At 39.2% G+C, this 22381-nt stretch overlaps 2 protein-coding genes across 16 annotated transcripts in view; one reads left to right on the top strand and one right to left on the bottom strand.

Annotated features, from left to right (window-relative positions):
- The window catches only part of ERAP1 (endoplasmic reticulum aminopeptidase 1), a 34359-nt gene extending 29510 nt beyond the window's left edge, over window positions 1–4849 (top strand). For 2 of the 3 annotated variants that reach the window (XM_030848199.3, XM_060296034.2), the window contains exon 19: window positions 2727–4849. In XM_030848199.3, coding sequence (XP_030704059.2) covers window positions 2727–2882 — 156 coding nt within the window. In that variant the 3' untranslated portion in view covers window positions 2883–4849. The remainder of the gene's footprint in view (window positions 1–2726) is intronic. The other variant, XR_011377327.1, reaches the window with a different exon arrangement.
- Window positions 4332–22381, bottom strand: part of CAST (calpastatin) — a 133006-nt gene continuing 114956 nt past the window's right edge. For all 13 annotated transcript variants that reach the window (XM_060296040.1, XM_030848209.3, XM_060296036.2 and 10 more), the window contains 7 exons: window positions 21257–21364; window positions 19828–19920; window positions 18113–18157; window positions 17587–17679; window positions 16192–16263; window positions 7280–7345; window positions 4332–6378 (listed from right to left, as the gene is read on the bottom strand). In XM_060296040.1, coding sequence (XP_060152023.1) covers window positions 7295–7345; window positions 16192–16263; window positions 17587–17679; window positions 18113–18157; window positions 19828–19920; window positions 21257–21364 — 462 coding nt within the window. In that variant the 3' untranslated portion in view covers window positions 4332–6378; window positions 7280–7294. The remainder of the gene's footprint in view (window positions 6379–7279; window positions 7346–16191; window positions 16264–17586; window positions 17680–18112; window positions 18158–19827; window positions 19921–21256; window positions 21365–22381) is intronic.

Genomic DNA, 22381 nt, shown 5'->3' with positions numbered 1-22381 from the left:
ACAGATCAACTCATGTCAGGTAGTTACATGCTCTGAAGATGAAAAAGGCAAGGGAAGGAGAGCGAGTGACTGGGTAAGGGAGTGGTGCTGTGTCCTGTGGGATGACTCGCGGACCTTTGAGGAGATGTTGAAGGAAATGCTGATATCTAGGCGGAGAGTGCTGTGTGCAGAGGAAACCTCGGGTGCAGAAACCCTGTGGCAGGACATGTAAATGAAAGAGCCCGAGATGTTGTCCGAATGCAGAGTGTCCTACTGACATTTACAATGCAGGAGTCATCCTGAGCCCTTCCTTCCCCTCACATCGAGTTCATCCCAAGTCCTGTTGGCTCTGCTTCCGGCATCTACACCCCATCTGTGCACTTCTCTGCTCTTACCCCGGCCGAGCCTTTCTCACCTCTTGTGTGGCCTATGGTGACAGCCTCCTTCCTAACTGGCCTCCCTCCTGCCACTTTGCCAATACCACACCATCTCCCACCTTTAAAACGGAAAAACAACCCACGACTGACCCTGTCTTGAAACCCTGCCTGTCACTCTTGAAGTCGCAAACCTCTCCTTCCCATGTGGATGAGAAAGTCCTTACCTGGCTCCTGCCCGCCTCTCCGGCCCTTTCTCACATGCTCCTGTGTTCACTGTCTCGCCCACTCCAGCCCCTCAGCCTGCTCCTGGGCCACCAGGTGTTTCTCCTGCGCGAGGCCTCTGCGCTTTCTTCTTCTGCCTGGCTTGCTCTTTCCCCAACTCTAGACCGGAAGGGTTCATTTTATCCTTTCGAGGCCCCAGCTCAGATGTCACCTTCCCAGACCACTCTGTCGAAAGCAGGCCACCCCCTCCCCAGTTGCTATCATAGCCCCGGTTTATTTTCTCCTCAGCAGTGTAGAGTCAGCAGAGTTCATTGCTTGTCTCCCCAGGCAGACTGTAAGCTTCATGAGGGTAGGGTGCTTGCCTGATTCATTGCCTCATCCTCAGTGTCTCGCACAGTAATCAAGCCGGAGAAATGAATAAGTACCAGAGTAGAGATTCATGAAGAAATGGGTGAGGGGGAGTCCCTGGTACCTGCTGGGCTTTAGGTTCTGCACTTCACCCACATTACACGACGACATCCTCACCAACGCTCTGCAGTGTCACAAAGGAGGAATCCTAGTCCCAGAGAAGTTAATCATTTACTCACCAACTAGTAGCATAAATCTGGTTTTCTACCCATATGCACAGAAAATATTCTCAAGGAGGCAGGTTTGAATCAAATACGTACTCAGTTGAGATGCTGAATTTCCCAAGGCAGATGAAGATAGGAGTGATAAATTGGGGTCAGGAGAAGTAGAAGGGCAGGCAGGGGTTAACAGCTGGCTTTGTTAGAGCTCTTGCAGGCTTGTTTTTCAGTACTATCATGGTAGGCTTCTTCAGGATTAATTAATTAATTGGACCAATTAGTAAAAATATTGATGTGGTTTGACTGAAGAGTGCCCAGAGTGATTTTTTTTTTGAAGTATAGTTGATTTACAATGTTGTGTTAATTTCTGCTCTATAGGCAAAGTGACTCAGCTATACACATATTCTTTTTATTGTTTTCCATTATGGTTTATCACAGGATATTGCCAGAGTTACTTCTTAAACTGCCTATTAATTAATCTTGAGTTCTGAGAGACAAAACAGTAGATTGTGCTACAGTTTAAGGCGGGACAGTGAAGCGGGTTAAGTGTTTTCTAAGTTGCTATAGTAGGAGGGCATGCCTTCAGCTCACAGAAAAGTTCTACTGAGATTTAATTTTAAAACAACCCCGAATCATTTAAAATTGGAATTTGATCTTTCAAAAAGCCTATTCTTACCCCCCTCCTTTCCCCAAACTTACGATGTTATGACATGGATTTTTAAGGAATTAACTGTCTGGAATCCATGCTGAATGAATAATGTATCTTGGCTTAGACTTTCTTCCTGTCTACGAAATCAAAAAATTGATGGATTAACGTGAAGTGTATGGGAAAAGTTTAAGAACACTTGAAGGTGAGACAGAGTAGCACAATGGTCAATGCTGTTGCAAAGCCAACCTATTCCTCTTGTGAGCTTAAAGGGGATAAAGTACCCATCGGTGAAACAATAGCAAAGATATTTTTGAGGAGATAGTCAAGCGATTCTTATCTCTTTAAAACCACGGGGAACTTTGGGTGGATTTCATCTTGAAGGAACAATACATCAATTGTGGATTAGGATAAAAAAAATTGGCAAGGTTTGGGGTATTACCACCATAACTTGCTAAGAACCCCATTCCCCAGTGTTTCTATCATAACAGACAAGGCCAGGCCCATGGAGGAAGACTGCACGTATGTGGCTGAAACTGTTTTGCTTGGCAGAGAAGATACTCTGCACATTCTGCTTTTTCAGCTATGTTTAAAAAAGTTAAGTTTGCATCTGTGTGTCTATAACAGAATACACATTAGATACATGCGATTAAAACTTAATTATGAAATGGTAAACAGTGAAGTCTTTTAGAATCTGGCAACTGTGAATAAATAAAAAAGCTGCAGAGAAAAAACACAAAACTTGACATCGTGAGGCATGAGCTCATTTCATAGAGCTTAAGTTTATGTACATAATCGTATCCAGACACCTGGCCCTGTTCTCTATGTAGAATTTTGAAAAATGCTGGAAATTTGGCTTCAGTTTTCTTTTAACTAGCCTGAACTTTGTGTAACTTAATAAAACAAAATTTTAAAAAACCAATTTTTCCTCACAAGGTAAAAGAATTCTTCAGCTCTTTGAAGGAAAATGGGTCTCAGCTCCGTTGTGTCCAGCAAACAATTGAAACCATTGAGGAAAACATACGTTGGATGGATAAGAATTTTGATAAAATCAGAGTGTGGCTACAAAATGAAAAGCTTGAACTGCTGTAACAATCCGTTCCTTGTTGGTTCCTGTGGTGTGTAATCTCCGAAATTTTATTGAATGTGAATATTTTAAAAATAGAGATGGTTGTCTTGGCACCCAGTGAAGATATTTCCTGCTCCTTCAACTCCTTATTCATTCGTCCCTTCTTATGAAGACTGGCTGTTAACTTTTTCATCAGGGGGTTATTGCCCCCACGTGTTCCATTATAGGTGTTACCCCCAAATGTAAACCCAAGTGGTGGGTTCCCTACTATGGAGAAGTGAAGTACCTTATTCTTCTATTTTATATTTTATACTTAAGCCCTGTGGTCTCCAAACCCCTGGTCCCCACACCCTGCTCCCCACGTGCTTGTCATTCATAAACTGTTGTGTCAGTCTCCTGGGAAGACTCTGAACGGTAGTGGCTACTGAACCATGAACCCCTGGGGCAGTGATTGAGCCAGGAGGGCCCGGATCCGCTTTCCACCTTTCTCTCCCTGGCTGCGTGCCCAGGGGCTGGCTTGTTGGAGGGCCACATCATGAGACTTCCCTGGCCTCTGGCTTTTGGTTGACCTCCCAGGAGCGCAGATAAGAGCTGGGGTTGGGGAGAGAGTAGGTGATGATGGTGTTTATTCCCCAGGTTCCCTTGCAGGTTGCCTCAGGCTGGCCTCCACCGAAGGTCTCAGCTCTAGGGAGGTGGCCCTCTTTCCCACAAGCCTTCTCCATCTGTGCGTTCTACTAAGTGCTTCCTCCTCACATCCCTTCAGGGTGAAGGGTGAAGTGGGAGCCTGGCTTAATTAGTCCTGGCTGGACTTGTGGTTTCCATACATCCTGCTCACATTTTTGTTTAAAGAACAAACAAAAAACTCCACAGAAACCTTTTATAGAACCCTCCTCGGATAATCCTAATTTGAGTGTGCCATCTATGTCCTCAGGACCCTGAATAATAGTGTCTCTTCTGAAAAAGCCAAGTGCGTTCAGGTCTGGAAGAGAAACCTTTCATTTGAAGTTGAACCTCAGAGCTTTTGATCCTTAGGTAGGTGAGGCTTCCTCTCCTTGCTCCTTATTTGGCCCAGTTTATGAACTCTAAATAAGTTGTTATTGGCACTTATTGCCAGTAAGGCATTGCAGTCTCTAGTAAATGATAAGGTATTGATAAGAAATGGAAAATACTTGCTTATATTAGCCTAAGTAAGTGAAGACAGTGTGTTGTATTGGAATTGAAGTATTTTATGAGTTTTCTTTTTTAATATATTGCAAAATTTATGATAAAGGAATATGATATGAAAAATGTCAATGTGTTTTTCTAATACAGTATGGAATAGAGGATCTTTTCTGGACGTAAATGTGTTTTGCAATTCCATTTTTATACATATTGCATGGCTTAATGGCTTGAGAACTAAAACCAGAAATCACTGGTAATTTCCATCCCCAGGTGTTTTTCTTCTAAAAAAACATACAAAGCCAAGATTTTAATGTAAAATATTTTTCTTTAATTGCATCTTATATCTTGATTAATGAAACATGGAAAATAGTGGTTTTCAGTTTTGGTCACCTGAGGAACCTATTTTCATTTGCTTTTAGAGAAGTCCATTTTCTAAAGAGACACAATATTGCCACACAATGTGCAAAACCCTTTTTGGTAATAAAAAATTGTTATTTACCTCTAAGCAAATATTTGCAGTTATTTACTCCAAATTAGATGGGTAAAAAGGACTGATTTAGATCCTGTAGCTTACTCAACTCATCATTAATTACTAGCAAACACCCAAGTGTTGAACACGTTTCTAATAAACAAAAAGGCATATTCTGAGTACCTTAACTATATGTTTACTTTAACAGGTATTTCCTAAATGTCTGGATTTTGGTATGTAATTTTAAAATACTTATATGTATGCATGTAAATGAGTAATACTGCAGCCATATCCTTGCAAACACATCTGTCAATGTCAAAGGTTTCACTTTTTTTTTTTTTAAACAAAACCACTTTGTACTACCTATAGACACATAGTTGAAATCCCTCAGGAAAAGTTTATTTTCTTGTTAGTGCCTTGAAAAGGTCTGTTTAGTCACCATAATCCTGGCTTATATTTCCCAGATTTAGACTAATAATGCCTGCATCTCTGATGGGATGGAGACATAGCATTTGAAGTGGATGCAGTTTGAAATCTCAGAGGTATATGCATGATTTTTGGAGACAACTTTTAGGTCGTATTAACAAAACTAGATGCCCATTATAAGCAGTATGGTTATTGTTGCTTGCCTCCCACCCCATTAGATGGTATTGGTGATATTACTTATTTTTAGTGAAGTTGCTAAATCCTAATAAATAGTTTAAACAGATGCTGAGGAAGGCTGTGCTCTCTGAAAACAAGGAATTCCAAATCAGTTTCATGATGTGTACCTGATATTTTTTCCTGCATTCGCTATCAGGAAATAAAGATGGGATCTGATAAATATTTAATTTCATCAATGACACTGGTGCTGTATTCATAAACCGTTCAGAGAGGTATGAGAAACCATTCCAAGTTGTGGGATATCAGACACTAGTTCTTAAATTGCTGTGGAGGAAAAGCAGATTTTTAAATTTTTTAAAAGATCTTTTTCTTTATTTTTAAGCAGAAGTTTGTGTTTTTGGTAAACCCAACTTCCATTAAGCTACATGCTGTACAGTGCAAGACTAATGTGGCAATGGCTCTAAGCAAACAACTGCTGCTCAGGTTTTACAGAGAGAGGCTGGAAAGCCCAGCTTAATGCAGTAAACCAGCAGAGTTCAAGCCATATGAGTATTCTAAGAATTAGATTTTGTTATTCTTGGAACTTGCTGTGCAAGACGCAGAGTCTGCGTTTTGCTCTTCTGACTCGAGTCAAGTCTCAGTAGGCCTGTGCTGACGTCCTAACCTCTGGCAAAGAAGAGTTCAGCCTGAAAAGGGGCGCAGTGCTTCCTCGTCTGTCCAGGTTATCTATTGTTAGCAGCTCAAGAAGAGACATGTGCCCAATGTACGATATTTTATGTTTGCCTTATAAACATGAACCCAAAGAAACATCAAATACAGTTCAAAAGCCCAAGAGGAAAGGGGTAACGAGAAATCAGAATACTGAAGAATATGTAAAGCATTGTTTTCCAAATGCTAACAACAAAAAAATTAAGTGCAAATTGAAAATACTAATGAGATTTACAGGCACAGGGTAGAAGGTGCAAAAGTTTGCAAAGGTTTTTCCTTTTGTGTGTGTTGCTTTAAGAAGCTATCAAATATATCTCTTAGAAATATAAAGCTCCTTTCTCTCCCAACTGAAGACAATTTTTAAAAATCCGAAGTTTATCAGTACTCAGTAGAATAACACAGGTGAACCAGACAAATTCAGTTTCTTTTCAGGAGAAGAGTAACAAACAATGTTTAGGATGTCAAGAGACTCAACAAATACTGCTGTCTAGAAGCCACTCAGAAAATTTTTCTGCTGTCAAAGGCTTTTGTTCTTCAGAAGTCACCATCGACCAGCTGAAGATTTTATATGCGGATACCTTGAAAAATTCAAAGAAGAAAATCCAGTGAAGCATTTGATATGTAATTTTCTTATTACAGGCATAATAAATTTAAGGGGGAATTTACTAAAGTTGATATGAGAGTCAAAAATTAAAAGAAATTTATTTTTATAATTTTGGGGAAAATCTTTGGAGCAGTTCTAATCAGTATACCTCCCTCTTTGTAGGAAATAAAAGTGGATTCACGGTGAGAGAGCCTAACCCAATTTAACCTACATTTTCATTTCTTTTAGGTTTTTGGCAGCAAGTGGTTGTAAGCTTTTATGGTTTAGAATAAGACCTGTTCTCTCTGAAGTTAATAAGGGCCCAGCTCTCAAGATAGATCTCACAGACTCCCTCGTCCATACCAGCTCTTTAGTTACCATACAGTAGAATCAAACACAGAGCTTTACTTTCTCAAACTAAGATGAACAAAAGTTGTCAATCTTTTCATTTGCCCTATTCTCAAAACTCTAATTACCATCAGACCCTAGGGGGGTACTTCTCCTCACTCCACAATGTGTTTGTATTTTGGGTAATATCTATATCATAAGGCCATTTCACTATAAGATGTAACATGCCAGTTCTGCTCTGCCCCAGTAACCTGCAGTCATGAGCATTTGGGTTTCAGTCAAGTAGACTTAGATAGTCATTTTCTTTAAGAGCCTGGCCTAATATCTTAAAGAGCTCTTAATTACAAGATTAATGTTTTTAAACATTCCGATAGCACCATTTATTACTTTACAGGGAATTACTCTATAGATTTTGCAATGTGTATTTCACGCCAATAGCATAAAGAGAACATGAAATACTCAAGAAGGGGACTTCGTTTCTCTCACCTATAACACATAGGCTGGTAGAAGGTACAATCGTCTTCATTTACAACAAGCACCAAACTTACCAAATAGTGTGAACTTTAACTTGTACTTTTTCCATCATCTTTTCGCTTGGAAGTTTCCTCCTTTGCCTAGAAGGACAAGCAAAAACCATCAGTGAGCTCTTTATTTTCTGGATTAAGTGCCAAAAACTGATCAACCAGAAGAGGCTTATGAGGAAATAGGCTTTTCAGAATTAAAAGGGCAAAAATGGCAGTCAGCAGGGGAAAATAAGATGGTCCTTTTAAAGTATCTCATTTAGCCCATACACTGAATTCTTCCCCTTAAAGTTTATAAACTAAAAATAACCTTAAATGATTCTAAATTTTTTACTCTAGACTTTGTGGGGATTTTTGTTTTTGAAGGCCAGCATAATTGAAGAAAAAAAATACATAGGTGTTCATGGATGGTATCCATTCGTTCCACAGTGATCCATCCTTCTCTTATACTTGGGGGCTTACCCGGCAGCTAATCCACTCAGCATATAGGGTTACTGTGCTTTCTATTTTTTGAGTATGTACTTTGTATTAAATAATAAATATTTAATCAGATATAATGGCATGAGCAACTAATTATCAATCTGTTTTCTTGTATCTTTCATGGATTTCACTTTTTTTGAGGTATAATTGACATATTAGTTTCAGGTGTATAACGTAAGCATTCCATATTTATAAATATTGTGGAATAACACAATAAATCTAGTTAAAATCCATCACCATACATAGTTACAAAATTTTTGTGATGAGAACTTTAAAGATCTACTCTCTTAGCAACTTTCAAATATGCAATACAGTATTTATTGACTGTCATTACCATGCTTTACATAACAGTCCCATGACTTAAATATTTTAAGTTTGTACCTTTTGACTACCTTCACCAATTTCACCTACTCCCCCATCCCTCACCTCTCTGGCAGCCACCAATCTATGAGCTCATGTTTTTGTTTTTAGATTCTACATATAAGTGAGATCATAGAGCTTTCATCTTTCTCTGACTTTTTTCACTTGCATAATGCAATCGAGGTCCATTGATGTTGTTGAAAAGGTAAGATTTCATTCTTTTTTATGGCTGAGTAATATTCCATTGGGTATATATACCATATTTTTTTTATCCATCCATCAATGGACACTTAGGTTGTTTCCATAACTTAGCTATTGTAAATAATTCTGCCATGAACATGGGAATGCAGATATCTTTTCAAGTTATTTTTTTTTCAAAGATTTTTTTGATGTGGACCATTTTTAAAGTCTTTATTGAATTTGTTACAATATTGCTTCTATTTTATGTTTTGGTTTGTTGGCCGCGAGGCATGTGGGATCTTAGCTCCCCAACTGGGGATTGAACCTCTGCCCCCACTGCACTGGAAGGCAATGTCTTAACCACTGGACCACCAGGGAAGTTCCCAAGTTAGTTTTCATTTTCTTTTGATAAATACCCAGAAGTGGAATTCCTGGATTATATGGTAGTTCTAGTTTTAATTTTTTGAGGAATCCCATACTGTTTTCTATAGTGACTATAACAATTTACATTCCTACCAATAGTGCACTTTCCCTGATGATTAGTGATGTTGAGCACCTTTTCATATGCTTCTTGGCTATCTGTATGTCTTCTTTGGAAAACTGCCTATTTAGATCCTCTGCCCAGTTTTTCATTTGGATTTTTTTTTGCTGTTGAGTTGTATTAGTTCTTTATATATTTTGGGTATCAATCTCTTATCAGATATATGATTTGCAAATATTTTCTCCCATTCAGTAGGTTGCCTTTCATTTTGTTGATGTTTTCCTTTGCTGTGCAGAGCTTTTTCGTTTGATGTAGTTATACTTGTTTGTTTTTACTTTTGTGCTTTTGTTGCCTTTGCTTTTGGTGTCAAGTCCATAAAAATCTCTATTAAGACTGATGTCAAAGAGCTTACTGCCTATGTTTTCTTCTAGGAGTTTTATGGTTTCAGATCTTATATTCAAGTCTTTAACCCATTTTGAGTTAATTTCTGTGTATGGTTTGAGATAGAGGTCCAGTTCCCAACACTATTTATTGAAGAGACTGTCCTTTCCCCACTGTATATTCTTGGCTCCTTTATCATTAATTATTGACCATATTTCTGGGCTGTCTCTCAATTTTTTGTTTTTGGTTGTGCCGTGCAGCTTGCAGGATCTTAGTTCCCTGACCAGGGATTGAACTCATGCCCTCAGCAGTGAAAGCGCAGAGTCCTAACCACTGGACCGCCAGGGAATTCTCTGGGTTCTCTATTCTGTTCCATTGGTCTATGTGTCTGTTTTTATGCCAATACCATACTATTTTGATTACTATATCTTTGTAATATAGTTTGAAATTAGGGAGCATGATGCCTCTACCTTTTTCTTTTTTGAGATTGCTTTGGCTGTTTGGGATCTTTGGTGGTTCCATACAAATTTTAGGATTATTTTTTCTATTTCTATGAAAAATGTCACTGGAGTACAGATAGAGATTGTACTGAATCTATAGACTGCTTTGGGTAGTATGGACATTTTAACAATATTTTTTTCAATCTATGAGCATGGAATAACTTTCTATTTATTTATGTCTTCTTCACTTTCTTTTATTACTGTCTTATAATTCCCATTGGATAGGTCTTTCACCTCAGTTAAATTTATTCTGAGGGTTTTTCATGCCATTATAAATGGCATATATGTGTTTATTTCTCCTTCTTGTAGTTTGTTATTAGTGTCTAGAAAGAGTATCTTACACTTTTACTGAATTTGTTTATTCTATCAGTTTTTGGTGGAGTCTTTTGGGTTTTCTTTATATAATATGTCAGTTTTGCAAATAGGGACAGTTTTAGTTCTTCCTTTCCAGTTTGAATGCTTTTAATTTCTTTTTCTTGCCTAATTGCTGTGGCTAGGACTGCCAATACTATGTTTAATAAGTGGCAAGAGTGGGTATCCTTGTCTTTCTCCTGATCTTAGAGAAAAAGTTTTCATCTTTTTACCGTTGAGTGTGATGATAGCTGTGGGTTTGTTATGTATGGCCCTTATTATGATGAGGTATGTTCCCTCTGTATCCACTTTGTGGAGAGTTTTTACCATAAATGGATGTGGGTTTTCAGATCTTTTTCTGCATCTATTGAGATAATCATGATTTTTATCCTTCATTTTGTTAATGTGGCATATCATCACACTGACTGATTTGCGGATGTTGAACCACCTTGCAGCCCTGGAATGAGTTCTACTTGATCATGGTGTATGATTCTTCTAATGTACTGTCGAATTCAGTTTGCTAATATTTTGTTGGGGATTTTATACATATATTTTCATCAGGGATATTTGCCTGTAATTTTCTCTTCTGGTTCCCTGGCTTAGTTTTGGTAGCAGGATAATGGTGGCCTTGTAAAATGAGTTTGGAAGTATTCCCTCCTTTTCTATTTTTGGAAGAGTTTGAGAGGGATTGGTTTTAAGTCTTCTTTAAATGTATGGTAGAATTCACCAGTGAAGCTCTCTGATCCCAGACTTTTGTTTGTTGGGAGGTTTATGATTACCAATTCAATCTCCTTACTAGTAATGGTCTTTTCATGTGTTCTATTTCTTCATGATTCAGTCTTGGTAGGTGTATGTTTCTTTCTTCAAGGTGTCCAATATTTGGTGTATAATTGTTCATAGCAGTCTTTTATGATCCTTTGTATTTCTGTGGTATCAGCTGTAATGTCTCCTTTTTCATTTGATTTTATCTGAGTCCTCTTTTTTTTTTTCTGGTCAGCCTAGCTAAAGGTTTTCTGAACTTTATCTTGTCAAAAAAACAGCTCTTAGTTTTATTTATCTTTTCTATTGTCTTTTTAATCTCTTTCATCTAGTTCTGTTCTGATTTTTGTTATTTCCTTTCCTTTACTGATTTTGGGCTTCATTTGTTATTCTTCTTCTAGTTCCTTGAGGTATAAAGTTAGGTTGTTTGAGATTTTTCTGATTTCTTGAGGTAGGCATTTATCACTATAAACTTCCCTCCTAGAACTACTTCTTCTGGATCCCATCAATTTTGGTATATTGTGTTTTCATTTTCATTTGTCTCAAGGTTTTTTTTTTTTTTTTTCCCCAGTACACGGGCCTCTCACTGTTGTGGCCTCTCCCGTTGCGGAGCACAGGCTCTGGATGCGCAGGTTCAGCAGGCATGGCTCACGGGCCTAGCCGCTATGCAGCATGTGGGATCTTCCCGGACTGGGGCACGAACCCATGTTCCCTGCATCGGCAGGCGGACTCTCAACCACTGTGCCACCAGGGAAGCCCTCAAGGTATTTTTTAATTTCTTTTTTGATTTCTTCTTTAACCCATTCATTGGTTGTTGAGTAGCATATTGTTTATGAAATCCACATGTTTGTGAATTTTCCAGTTTCTTCTTATAATTGATTTCTAGTTTCATACCATTGTAGTAAAAAGGATGCCTGATATGATGTCAGTCTTCTTAAATTTATTAAGAGTTGTTTTGTGGCCTAACATATGATATATTCTGGAGAATGTTCCATGTACATTTGAGGAAATGTGTATTCTGTGGCTCTGGATCAAATGTTCTGTATATAGCTATTAAGTACAACTGCTATAACATGTCATTTAAGGCCAGTGTTTCCTTATTGATTTTCTGTCTGGATGATCTATCAGTTGATGAAAATGGGGTATTAAAGTCCCCTACCATTTATCCCCTTAGATCTGTTAATATTTGCTTTATATATTTAGACATTCCTATGTTGGGTACATAACTATTTACAAATGTTAAATCCTCTTGTGCATCAACCCCTTTATCATTATTTAATGTTGTTCTTGTCTCTTATTACAGTTTTTGTTTTAAAGACTATTTTGTCTGGTGTAAGTATAGCTACCCCAGCTTTGTTTTGGTTTCCATATGCATGGAATATTTTTTCCATCTCTTCAGTCTGTCCTTAAATTTGAAGTGAGTTCCTTGTAGGCAGCATATAGATGGTCTTGCTTTTTTATCCCTTCTGCCACTCTGTCTTTTGATAGAGGAATTTAGCCCATTTACTTTTAAAATATTTATTAATAAGTATGTACTTATTGCCATTTTGTTAATTATTTTCTGGCTGTTCTGTAGTTCCTTTGTTCCTTCTTCTCTTGCTCTCTTTTGTGATTTGATCATTTTCTATAGTAGTATGCTTAGGTTCCTTTCTCTTTCTCTCTTGTGTATCTACTATAGGTTTTTACTTTGTGGCTACCATAAGGCTTACATATAACAACTTAACATTTATATTTTAAGTCAATAACAAGTTATGTTTGAATGCTTTACATTTTTACTCCCCCACCCCCTATTTTATGTTTTTGATGTCCATTTTACATCTTTTAATCCTGTGTATCCATTAATTATTATAATTATAGTTATTTTTACTACTTTTGTCTTTTAACCTTCATACTAGCTTTATAAGTGATTAATCCACCAGCTTTACAACATTAGACTATTCTGAATTTTACTGTATGTTAACCTTTACCAGTGAGATTTATACTTTGATATGTTTTCCTGTTACTAATTAGCACCCTTTCCAGCTTAAAGAAGTCTTTTTTAGTGGTGATGAACTCCTTTAGCTTTTGCTTACTGGAAAAACTTGTTCTTTCCTTCAATTCTGAATGACTTTTCCAAGAAGAGTATTCTTGGAAGTTTTTTCTTTCAGCACTTTGAATATATCATGACACTCCTTTATGGCTTGCAAAGTTTCTGCTGAAAATCTGCTGAGAGTCTTGAGGGAGTTCCCTTGTATGTAAAAAGTTATTTTTTTCTTGGTTCACTTAAGTTTCTCTCCTTGTCTTTAACTTTTGATATTTTAATTGTAATGTGTCTTTGATATGGGTGTCTTTGGGTTCTTATTTGGAAGGCTCTGGGCTTCCTGGATATGGTTGTCTGTTGCCTTACTCATGTTAGGGAAAGTTTTAGCCATATTTCTTCAAATAAGTTCTTTGTCCCTTTCTCTCTCACTTCTCCTTCTGGGACTCCTGGAATGCAGATGGTCGTCTGTGTTGGTTTGTGTGATGTTGTCCCATAAGTCCTTTCAGTGATCTTTACTTTTTTTTTTTTCATTTTTTTTCTTTTTGCTGCTTTGATTGGGTGAATCCCATTGCTTTGTCTTTGAGTTCAGTGATCCTTTCTTCTGCTTCTTCTAGTCTGCTGTTAAACCCCTCTAGTGTGTTTTTTAGTTCAGTTACTGTATATTTCAGCTCTGTGGCTTCTATTTGTTACTTTCTTGTATTTTCCTATCTCTTTGTTGAAGTTCTCACTGTGTTCATCCATTCCTCCCCCAAGTTTGGTGAGCAAATTTATGACTTATTTTTAACTCATCAGGTAAATCACTTCATTAAGATTTTTATCATGAGGTTTTAATTGTTTGGAACATACTCCTCTGTTTCTTCATTTTCCTTGACTCTCTGTGTTGGTTTCTGTGCATTAGATAAAACAACCACCTCTCCCAGTCTTAAAGGAGTGGCCTCAGGTAGGAGATGAACCGTACTGTTAAACCCTGCCCTAACTCTTGATCGTCTCTCAAAACATTGTAAGTGTTCAAGCTGCCTATTTTATTTTCAGTGGTTCACAGTAGTTGAGGGTGTGCGTGTGTGTGTCAGTGTCCCAAAGGGGAGAATCTCAGCACCTAGATTCAGGCTGAATGGAAGCCAGTTCCACAGGTAGCAGGTTTTAAAATATACAAATATATATAGTCTTGTAGGATGGACCACAAGCATAAGTCCTGCTGGCTACCAGAGCCAGGTGATCAGCAAGTGTCCCCTGGGTGGCAGTTACAAAAATTGGACCTCTAGATGAGTGTATAAGCCCCCTTTCTAAGAGATGCTGGTGACCTGGAGCGAGGTGGAGAAACAGCACAAAGATGGCTTACATTTCCTAAGAGCACATCCGTAGGTGTCTAGATGTGTGCCAAACCGGAAGCCTGCCCCTCAGGCCAAAGCTCCAGGACAAGCAAGTAGGCCTCTTACACAGAAAGACTGGGGGTATATGTTTTAGTCTGCTGTCTGTGCAGTACTCTGGGGATGGTAGCCGGCCAAGAACTGTATCTCTGATTGCTTTGGGGTGGGCAGATGAGTCAGAGCTCACAAGTCCTTTAAGAACTGTTTCTCAGTTTGCTGTAGCCTTGTGGGTCTTCTGGACACAAGCTCCATGGGCTTTCAAAGCTAGATGTTTTGGGGGCTCATTTCTCAGGTGGTCTTTAAGGTTGGGTGCTGATGTGGGCTTCAAATTTTTTGATCTGCAGGGAGAAGTTTTGAGTTTGCTCCTGATGGTCGGTTGCTGTGTTGGGGTGGAGTTTATGTTGAGACTGTGTCCTAGCCTCTCCTACCCTCTTTGATGCCAGCCTTCTCTCATTTGCCAGATAAATAGGAGTCACACGGATAATTTGGGGGTTTTTTCCTAGAGGAAATGGTCACATATGCAGCTGTAGATCTGGTGTTTCCATGGGACAAGGTGAGTTGAGGATCTTCTTTACATCACCATCTTGAACTGGAACTCACTATCTTGTTTTTTAAGAGTTTTGATTCAGCTGGACTATTGTTTTTAAACCTGTATCTTTTATTTCTCATTATACTTGGGATCATAGTCATAACCATTTGAATCCTATGTTTTTAGAATTGGAGGGGACCTAGAAGTTTTCTAATCCAATTTCCATTCCTTCCCTGGCCACAGTTTCAGTAATTTTAATAGGAAACTTCCAAGTGTTGTGCTGAATTAATGCCCAACTCTAAGAAACCAGACCCTATAACTTCTACTCATTAGTCTTAGTTTTGCTTTCTAGAGCAATGTGAAAAATTAGGTATCACCTGGGAGGAAAGACTACTAGTATTTAATGTGAGTAGATTGAATCACAGAAACTGTAAGATCTTCTCAATTTCATATACTACTTCCATGTTCCAAGATTCATATAAACCACATTCCCTGGTGGTGTCACCTCCCTTGCCCCCCCCCCACACACACACATTTTAACATGTCTTAATTTGCTGGTTGTTATGATGAATAACATCATAATCAAGTTGTTGACATTTTTTCTTAATGATATATAACTGATGGTGATTTAGATTTGATGAAATATAGTATATGGATCTGTACTGTCAGTGTTTATCCAAGTGGAAATGTGGAGTAGGAAGTGGCAGTCTGGGTTTTGGAGAGCTGAAGGCATAAAATAGATTCACCCATCCCAACATTCCCCGAAGTCACAGTCCATTACAGCATCAACTCTGATGCCTAAGAGCATACCTGAGAGATCACGTAAACTAAGGATAGATAAGGTACCAGCGATAAAGCAACCAGCGTGTCATTGCTGTTCTCGGGCAGAGCTCAGAAAGAGGAAGCAGGGTCATAGGGACAAATCTTTCGAGGAGGTGAAGGGATGGAGGGAAATAGGGCTTTTGAAGTTATGAAAGAATTTGAATGTGTTTGTATTACAAGGGAAAAGAATTCAGACAAAGATACCGGAGAGAGTTATTGACCCCCTGAGAGAAAGAAGGGGCTGCAGGGCAAGAGGGGAGAGGGTTTGTTGGGAGGCAGGTAGGAAGGGGATCTTGGTTATTTTCTGCAAGGCAGCCTCGATTTTCTCTTTGAAGTAGAAGGCAAGGCTATCTGCACACAGTGAGGGAAAGCAGCTACGAGAGAGCATGAGGTTTGTGGGGTCTGATGAAGGGGAGAGGGCCTGCACTCATTCCAGACTAGCACAGCTGACAGTGGGACTTTGTGTGACAAGGGCTAGGAATGCAGGAAACTTCAATTGTGTTAAGAATGTTCACTCGGATTTCTAAAGTATCAGTTACTTTAAATGTCTCTAAAACTTCAATTTCTTTACCAAGACATGCTAGGGGACAGATAGTATTTAAAAATTATTTTATTCTGAATAGGTCCCAATCAGAAACTAACTGACTAGGGATACACCACTCGATGTCATTGCCAAGTTAATTTGTAGTCTATTTACTCTTCAGTTTACCTTTGCAGAATCCTTTGCTTCACCCCCGTTCTTGGGTGCTTTGGAGCTGGAAGCAGTCTTCTTGTCTTTGTCCTAAAGCAAAGGAAATGTAATGAGGCTCTTGCTATCAACACTCCATCTAGCAATTAACTGCTGCTGCTATCAAATCAATCCAGATTATTCTTTTTAGTAGCCTGGAATCTCCAATTTAATTAAATTGAGTATTTTAGTCATGATTTTTCGAACAACACTGAAAGTACACAGAGGTGTTCAAGGTGGCGGGTAAAAAGGATAAAAATGAGGAAAAGATGAGTCACACTGATGATGCTCGTTCACCCAGACTGTATTTTGCTCACCAAAACAGCTTGTTTCTATCAGGATTGGTTTTTCTGTGCCAACAGGACACTTTGTTTTCAGTGTTATGGAAGAGAATGTAACAACCAGGGAGAGCCTAGGGCAAGTCCTATACAAAAAGAAAGTCCATTCACCAGAAAGGCATTATTTATGAAGTTCCAGGAGTGAGAGATAGATAGGATGCTGATGTGGTCTAGAAATTAAATCACCCAAGATGGGCAAGACTGACAATTCAGTGATTGATTGATTGATTGGGAGATATGTTTAATAACAGCCAAAACAATAGCAAAGAGATGTGCAATTTTAATTTTTCTGAAATAACAATGAAGGGCACTCATGTCACTTTTCCCTCTAGTTGATGGATTACACATTTTTTCATTCGCTTTTGATCATGTTTTAAGCACCTGCTGTGTACCAGGCATTTTGCTAATGCTGAGCACAGAGGTACCAGACACATCACTGCTGCATGCAGCTCAGTGGTGTGATGCACATGTGACAGGTAACCCACAGTGCAGAGAGGGCACGTAGGCAACATCCCTGATCTGCGAAGGGAGAAGCAGACAGGGAAGTCTTCCAGGAGAAGCTGATGTTTGAACTGGGTCCTGACAGGTGAGTAGGAGAGTCAGCCAGCTGCTCCGGGCAGAAAAGGGGAGGAAGCCCCAGAGGGCAAGGGGCGTGGTATATAGTGAGGGACTGCTCTCATTTTAAATGAACACAGATGAAGCATTACTGTTGTACAACAATATAGTGTGGCGATCAAAAATGGTAGCTATGGAGATTATAAAGCAACATGGAAAACATTTAAGAAATAATGTTAAGCAATGTATTATATGTGGACAATAAGTACAACTATGTAAAATATACATATGGAAAAAGGTAAGAAATATACCAAATAATAGTGTTTGTGGAGTAGCAGAATTATAGAATTTTTTTCTTTTCAAGTTCTCGATGGCATTAACCAGTTTATTTTACAATATAAAAATATATATGTATTATATACATATGTGTGTGTTTGTGTATATATAGACATTCAAAGCAAGTCAATAGGAAAGAGCACAGTACCTTTGCTGTGTTCTCTGAGGTTTCTGTAGTTGAGGGACAGCTGTCAAAGTCCCCTGAGAGGGCATCAATGGGGTCTTGGGCATCTGCAGCTTTCTGAGATTTTAACAGAAATAACCATCAGGGAAGAAGCACAAGGCAAAGATGCTACGTAGGACATTTCCCCACATCCCTGAAAATATGTTTGTTTAATAGAAAACCTTGCTGACATTCTTTTCCTAACAGACTAGTGTATTACAAAAGAGATATTTTAAAACAGGAAAATCTTGCCAGCTCTATTTTCTTCTACTGTTTTACACAAGTTTCTTTGTATTCTCTGAGCTTTGATTTTCTAACCTGGAAAATGGAACTGCCTAGCTTGAATGGACTTGGGAAGACAGAAATAATACACTCTTTCTTACACACGTGCCTTGGCATCCCACCAAGCACAAGGTAGGCATTCAGTGAATTTCAGATTTCTAAAATGTAAAAGTCGCAGCTAGAGTTTAAAAAAATCTTTTTTACGGAAATACGCGGATACGGTATTTACCTCTGATGCCTCGGGTTTCTTTGTAGGTGGCGTCGCTGATTTGCCCTTAGAAACAAAGCAGACTCTTGGTTAAACAAATTTTTGTAAAGGTTTACTTAGGTGTAGTCGGTATTTATATAATCTCTTATCCAGTGACTTGAAATGGAGTTCAGTCAGCCCCCTGCATCTGTGGATTCTGCATTGGCAGATTCAACCAAACGGCAGATCGAAAATATTTAGGGAAATAAAATTCTAGAAAGTTCCAAAAAGCAAAATTTGAATCTGCCACATGCTGGCAACTACTTACATGGCACTTACATTGTATTAGGTATTCTGAGTGATCTAGAGATGATTTAAGGTATAGAGGAGAATGTGTGTAGGGTTACAGGGAAATACTATGCCATTTTATATAAGGGATTTGAGCATCCTCAGACATTGGTATCTGGGGGTCCTGGAACTAATGCTCCATGGACACCAAGGGACGACTGTATAGACTTGCATAACTGATAAACCTGTGTCCCTATCATTTCTTCACCAGCTTTGCTTAACGCCTACCCTATAACTATTTCAATAGCCTTGGAGAAAATGCAAGGGTGAGTCTTTTCCTAGAAGTGAAAGAAACACTATTTTAGCAACTTTGTCATTGTATAATTCTAGTTAAAATGTTACAAAAAGTAACTTGTGTTTTTATGTCTTATTTACTAATTGACTATATGCTTATCTACTATAGCTTATTACACTTGGGAAGGAATGGTCTATAGATAGATTTTTTTCAGTGAAGATTACAAGGACAACTCATCAGGGATTTTTCCCATCTGCAAAGGCAAGGCTACTAAATAATACATTTCCTAAAGAATACAGCAGAGTCACACGTGACTATCAAAGCAGGGAGGATTCTAGCAGGATGCACAGCTGCTATTGTGACTATTTGACACAAGCGAGAACAGATTCCTGTAACAGAAGACACTGCAGCTGATAATATTCTATAAACCACAGCCATCAAACCCCTCACATGCAGAATGAGAAAGATGATGTAATTTACACTTCCTTGTTTTTTATTGGGTGAACAGACCTGGAAAGGGTTATTTAACATCTAATGGACTTGCAACTAAGAGCCAAATAGGAAGGGGTAGGGTACAGACCAGGTTGACCTAAGCGAAACTGGCTTCCATGTTAGAGACAAAGACAGAGACTTCTTGACGGAGTGCATTTAGATAGAGAAATAGGACTTGTGACTGGGAATATGGCTTTGTCTGTCTTCACTCTCAACAGCACAGGTGGTGTTGTAGGAGAAGAAAGAGAGACAGCAGGTCTTGGAGGGGTCGTATTTGCCCTATGAATTATTCCAATACTAGCTCTTTTTCTGTTCTCCTTCAACAGAGAAACTCTGCTTCAGTCAAGATTACAAATATCATTCTTTTTATAGCCTTTTCTTGCAAGGAGAATTCATATATGTACATGCCACAGAATCACTGTTAAGCATCAGTGAGTGAATGAACATTATTCAACTCTCTATGCCACAGTGCCCAGCGCAGTAAACATCCAACAGTACTGGCTCAAATAAATATTAAACAGAATTCTAGACAGCCTGCTCAGTGGGGACAGATTAAAAACATCAGTCATGTTACATTTTTATGCTATTGTTACAGTGTACCTCCTATTCATTTCAAGTGAGGTGTGGATCTCAAATGCTTTGGAGCATATATCCATCTAACCTAGACATTGCCCTCATTTACCTCCTTGTCATCATCCAAGAGATGTTGATATTTAGGTGGGAGGGTGTCATCCCTTTCTCCCAGCTTGTCTCTGTGTTCAGCTTTCACTTTTTCCTGTAAACATTGAACGTATATAATTACGATTCAGTTCCGCCTTCACTTAGAGAGTACATTCTAAAATGCAGCATTCAGCATTTACTGGACTTTTCTGAGGCAAAAAAAATAGGGTCTCTTTTAAATTTGTAAGCGAGAGAACAACAATGTCAACAGACTTTCAGTTGATGGAAACAAGTAAACCCAGTGCTTCTGTTTGTCAATCCACACCTATTAATTTTCTACCTGTATCTTAAATGGAAGTAAATGATTAAATAATTATCTTCAGAAACCATGGAAGGAGATAAAAACCCACGGTTATGAAATATCTTTCACTGTTTCACTTTTTAAATAAAAAAATCAAGTTGCTGTACTTTGGCACTTAAGAGGTACTATTTACAACTTTGCCTCTTTAGAAGGAGCCCTGAAGGACCAGGACAGGAGCAAATCTGAAGGGACGTGCTGTTTGTTTGTGTTGCAGGTGAGCAAATACCTGCTGTTGAGTAAGCAGTACCCACCTCCCAGCATCCGTGCCTCAGTGGGACGTGGCTGGTCTCTCGGTCCTGGATTCAGGAACAGCTCCCCATCCCAGGGGTGGGGTACAGATTTTATTTTTCTGCATCATTATAATTTCATTTTTCAAATACAGGTTAAGTTCACCTCGATATTCCTATGACAATGGTAGAATCGAGACCTAAGGATTCTTTGAAATGCCCTGTCTTTGAGACATAGATTTGTGTGGGACGTTACCTTTCTGGTTCCAAGCTAAATGGACTGTTAAGTACTGAATATTAAGTATAAATAAGTACACTTCTACATGTTGTACAAGATATATAGCATTAAGAGTCTGCACCTTGTGGACACCTCTGTGGTGCTGAACTCCTGGTCCAATGCAGTTAGTTTCGATAGCAGGGATGACTGCTAGGGAAGACTCTGCCACTACATTTACACAACTTGTGAACCTAAAAAATGCACATGTGTGCATCAGATATGTATGATAAACTTACTGCCAGATACAACCAAGAAAAAATGTGGGAAGAGAATAAAATTAACAAAGCAGGGCTGGCTTTTCCATCATCACAAAGTCTAGCCTCATGAACAGGACGTTTGCCTGAATCTGTGCCATAGCACAGACCTCAGAGAGGAAAGAGACACGACATAGACCATGGAGTAGGAAAAAATTAGGCTGAAGTTATCCAACCGTTCACTGACTCCAGGCAAAGTCAGAGGCTGAACTTATCCAACTGTTCACTGACTCCAGGCAAAGTCAGAGCGGGTTTTCCCCTTTGTGTGGAGGGTAGGGTATTCTGTGCTATAATAACTTTCAATTTTCACTTATTAATGATTTTTCTTTTACCTTGACTTTATCCTCTAGGGGTTTGTTCTCATCTGGATCAGGCTTTCTTTGCCCGAGACTGTCAGAAAGTTGATCCAGGGCATCGTCAAGTTCTTTGTCGTCACTCCGCTAAAAAGTAAATCTGAATCAGTCACTGGTTAGCCAAATGAGGTCGCCCGTTGGAGTGCAGCCCTGACACTGCCACTAAGACTTCTATAAGCTTATGGGGTTGTCACCAGGGAGATGGGCAGGTGGGCAGAGGCGCTGGATCGGCGATCCTTGCTTGGTGCTCCTTCTTGTCTTTCACTCTCAGCACTTGTCTGCACCCGTCTACCCCGCCCCACCCCTGGATGTCTTTCTCTTCTGAGAAAATAGGTCCCTCCCTAAAAAGATGGGGTTCCTGGACTGATTCTTCTAGAAACTATGTCTTATGATGCTTTCAATATATGTAACAGTATGTTCCCAGCAAAGAAAAGTCACATGAATTATGATAGCTTAGTTTACTCTTTGATTCCCAACTGTATTCCTGTAAAGAAAGATTTATACCTAGTTTTAATGATATCTTCAAACAAAATATTAACTAACACTAGAAACTCTGATGGGAAAAGTGATGGTAAAGGTGTCATTCTAAAACATACCTGTGAAACGCAAAAAGGCTTTTGATTGTGGACGTTTATTAACAGCCTCAATCACAGGGGCCCCTAGAATCTGAGTATTAAGAATTGAAGTGTAGGGCTTCCCTAGTGGCGCAGCGGTTGAGAGCCCGCCTGCTGATGCAGGGGACATGGGATCGTGCCCTGGTCTGGGAAGATCCCACATGCCGCAGAGCGGCTGGGCCCGTGAGCCATGGCCGCTGAGCCTGCGCATCTGGAGCCTGTGCTCCGCAACGGGAGAGGCCGCAGCAGTGAGAGGCCCGCGTACCGCAAAAAAAAAAAAAAGAATTGAAGTGTAAATGGCAGCCTTCCTTTCTGTTGCACAGGGACTTCTGTCATTGTGGCTGTGTGTACATACACAGACACACACACAGACACATGGAGAGAGGGCATTTTACTGGTTTTAAGTGCTTCATTAGAGCCCAGGATTATAGCAGCTAATGGTGGTGCTACCCACAGCTGGGTCTGGGCTTTGTCATTTGTGCCTCTGGAT

This window comes from Globicephala melas, chromosome 3 (assembly GCF_963455315.2).
Source record: "Globicephala melas chromosome 3, mGloMel1.2, whole genome shotgun sequence".
Taxonomy (NCBI): Eukaryota; Metazoa; Chordata; class Mammalia; order Artiodactyla; family Delphinidae; genus Globicephala; species Globicephala melas.
This window is presented reverse-complemented; position numbering and strand designations above follow the sequence as displayed.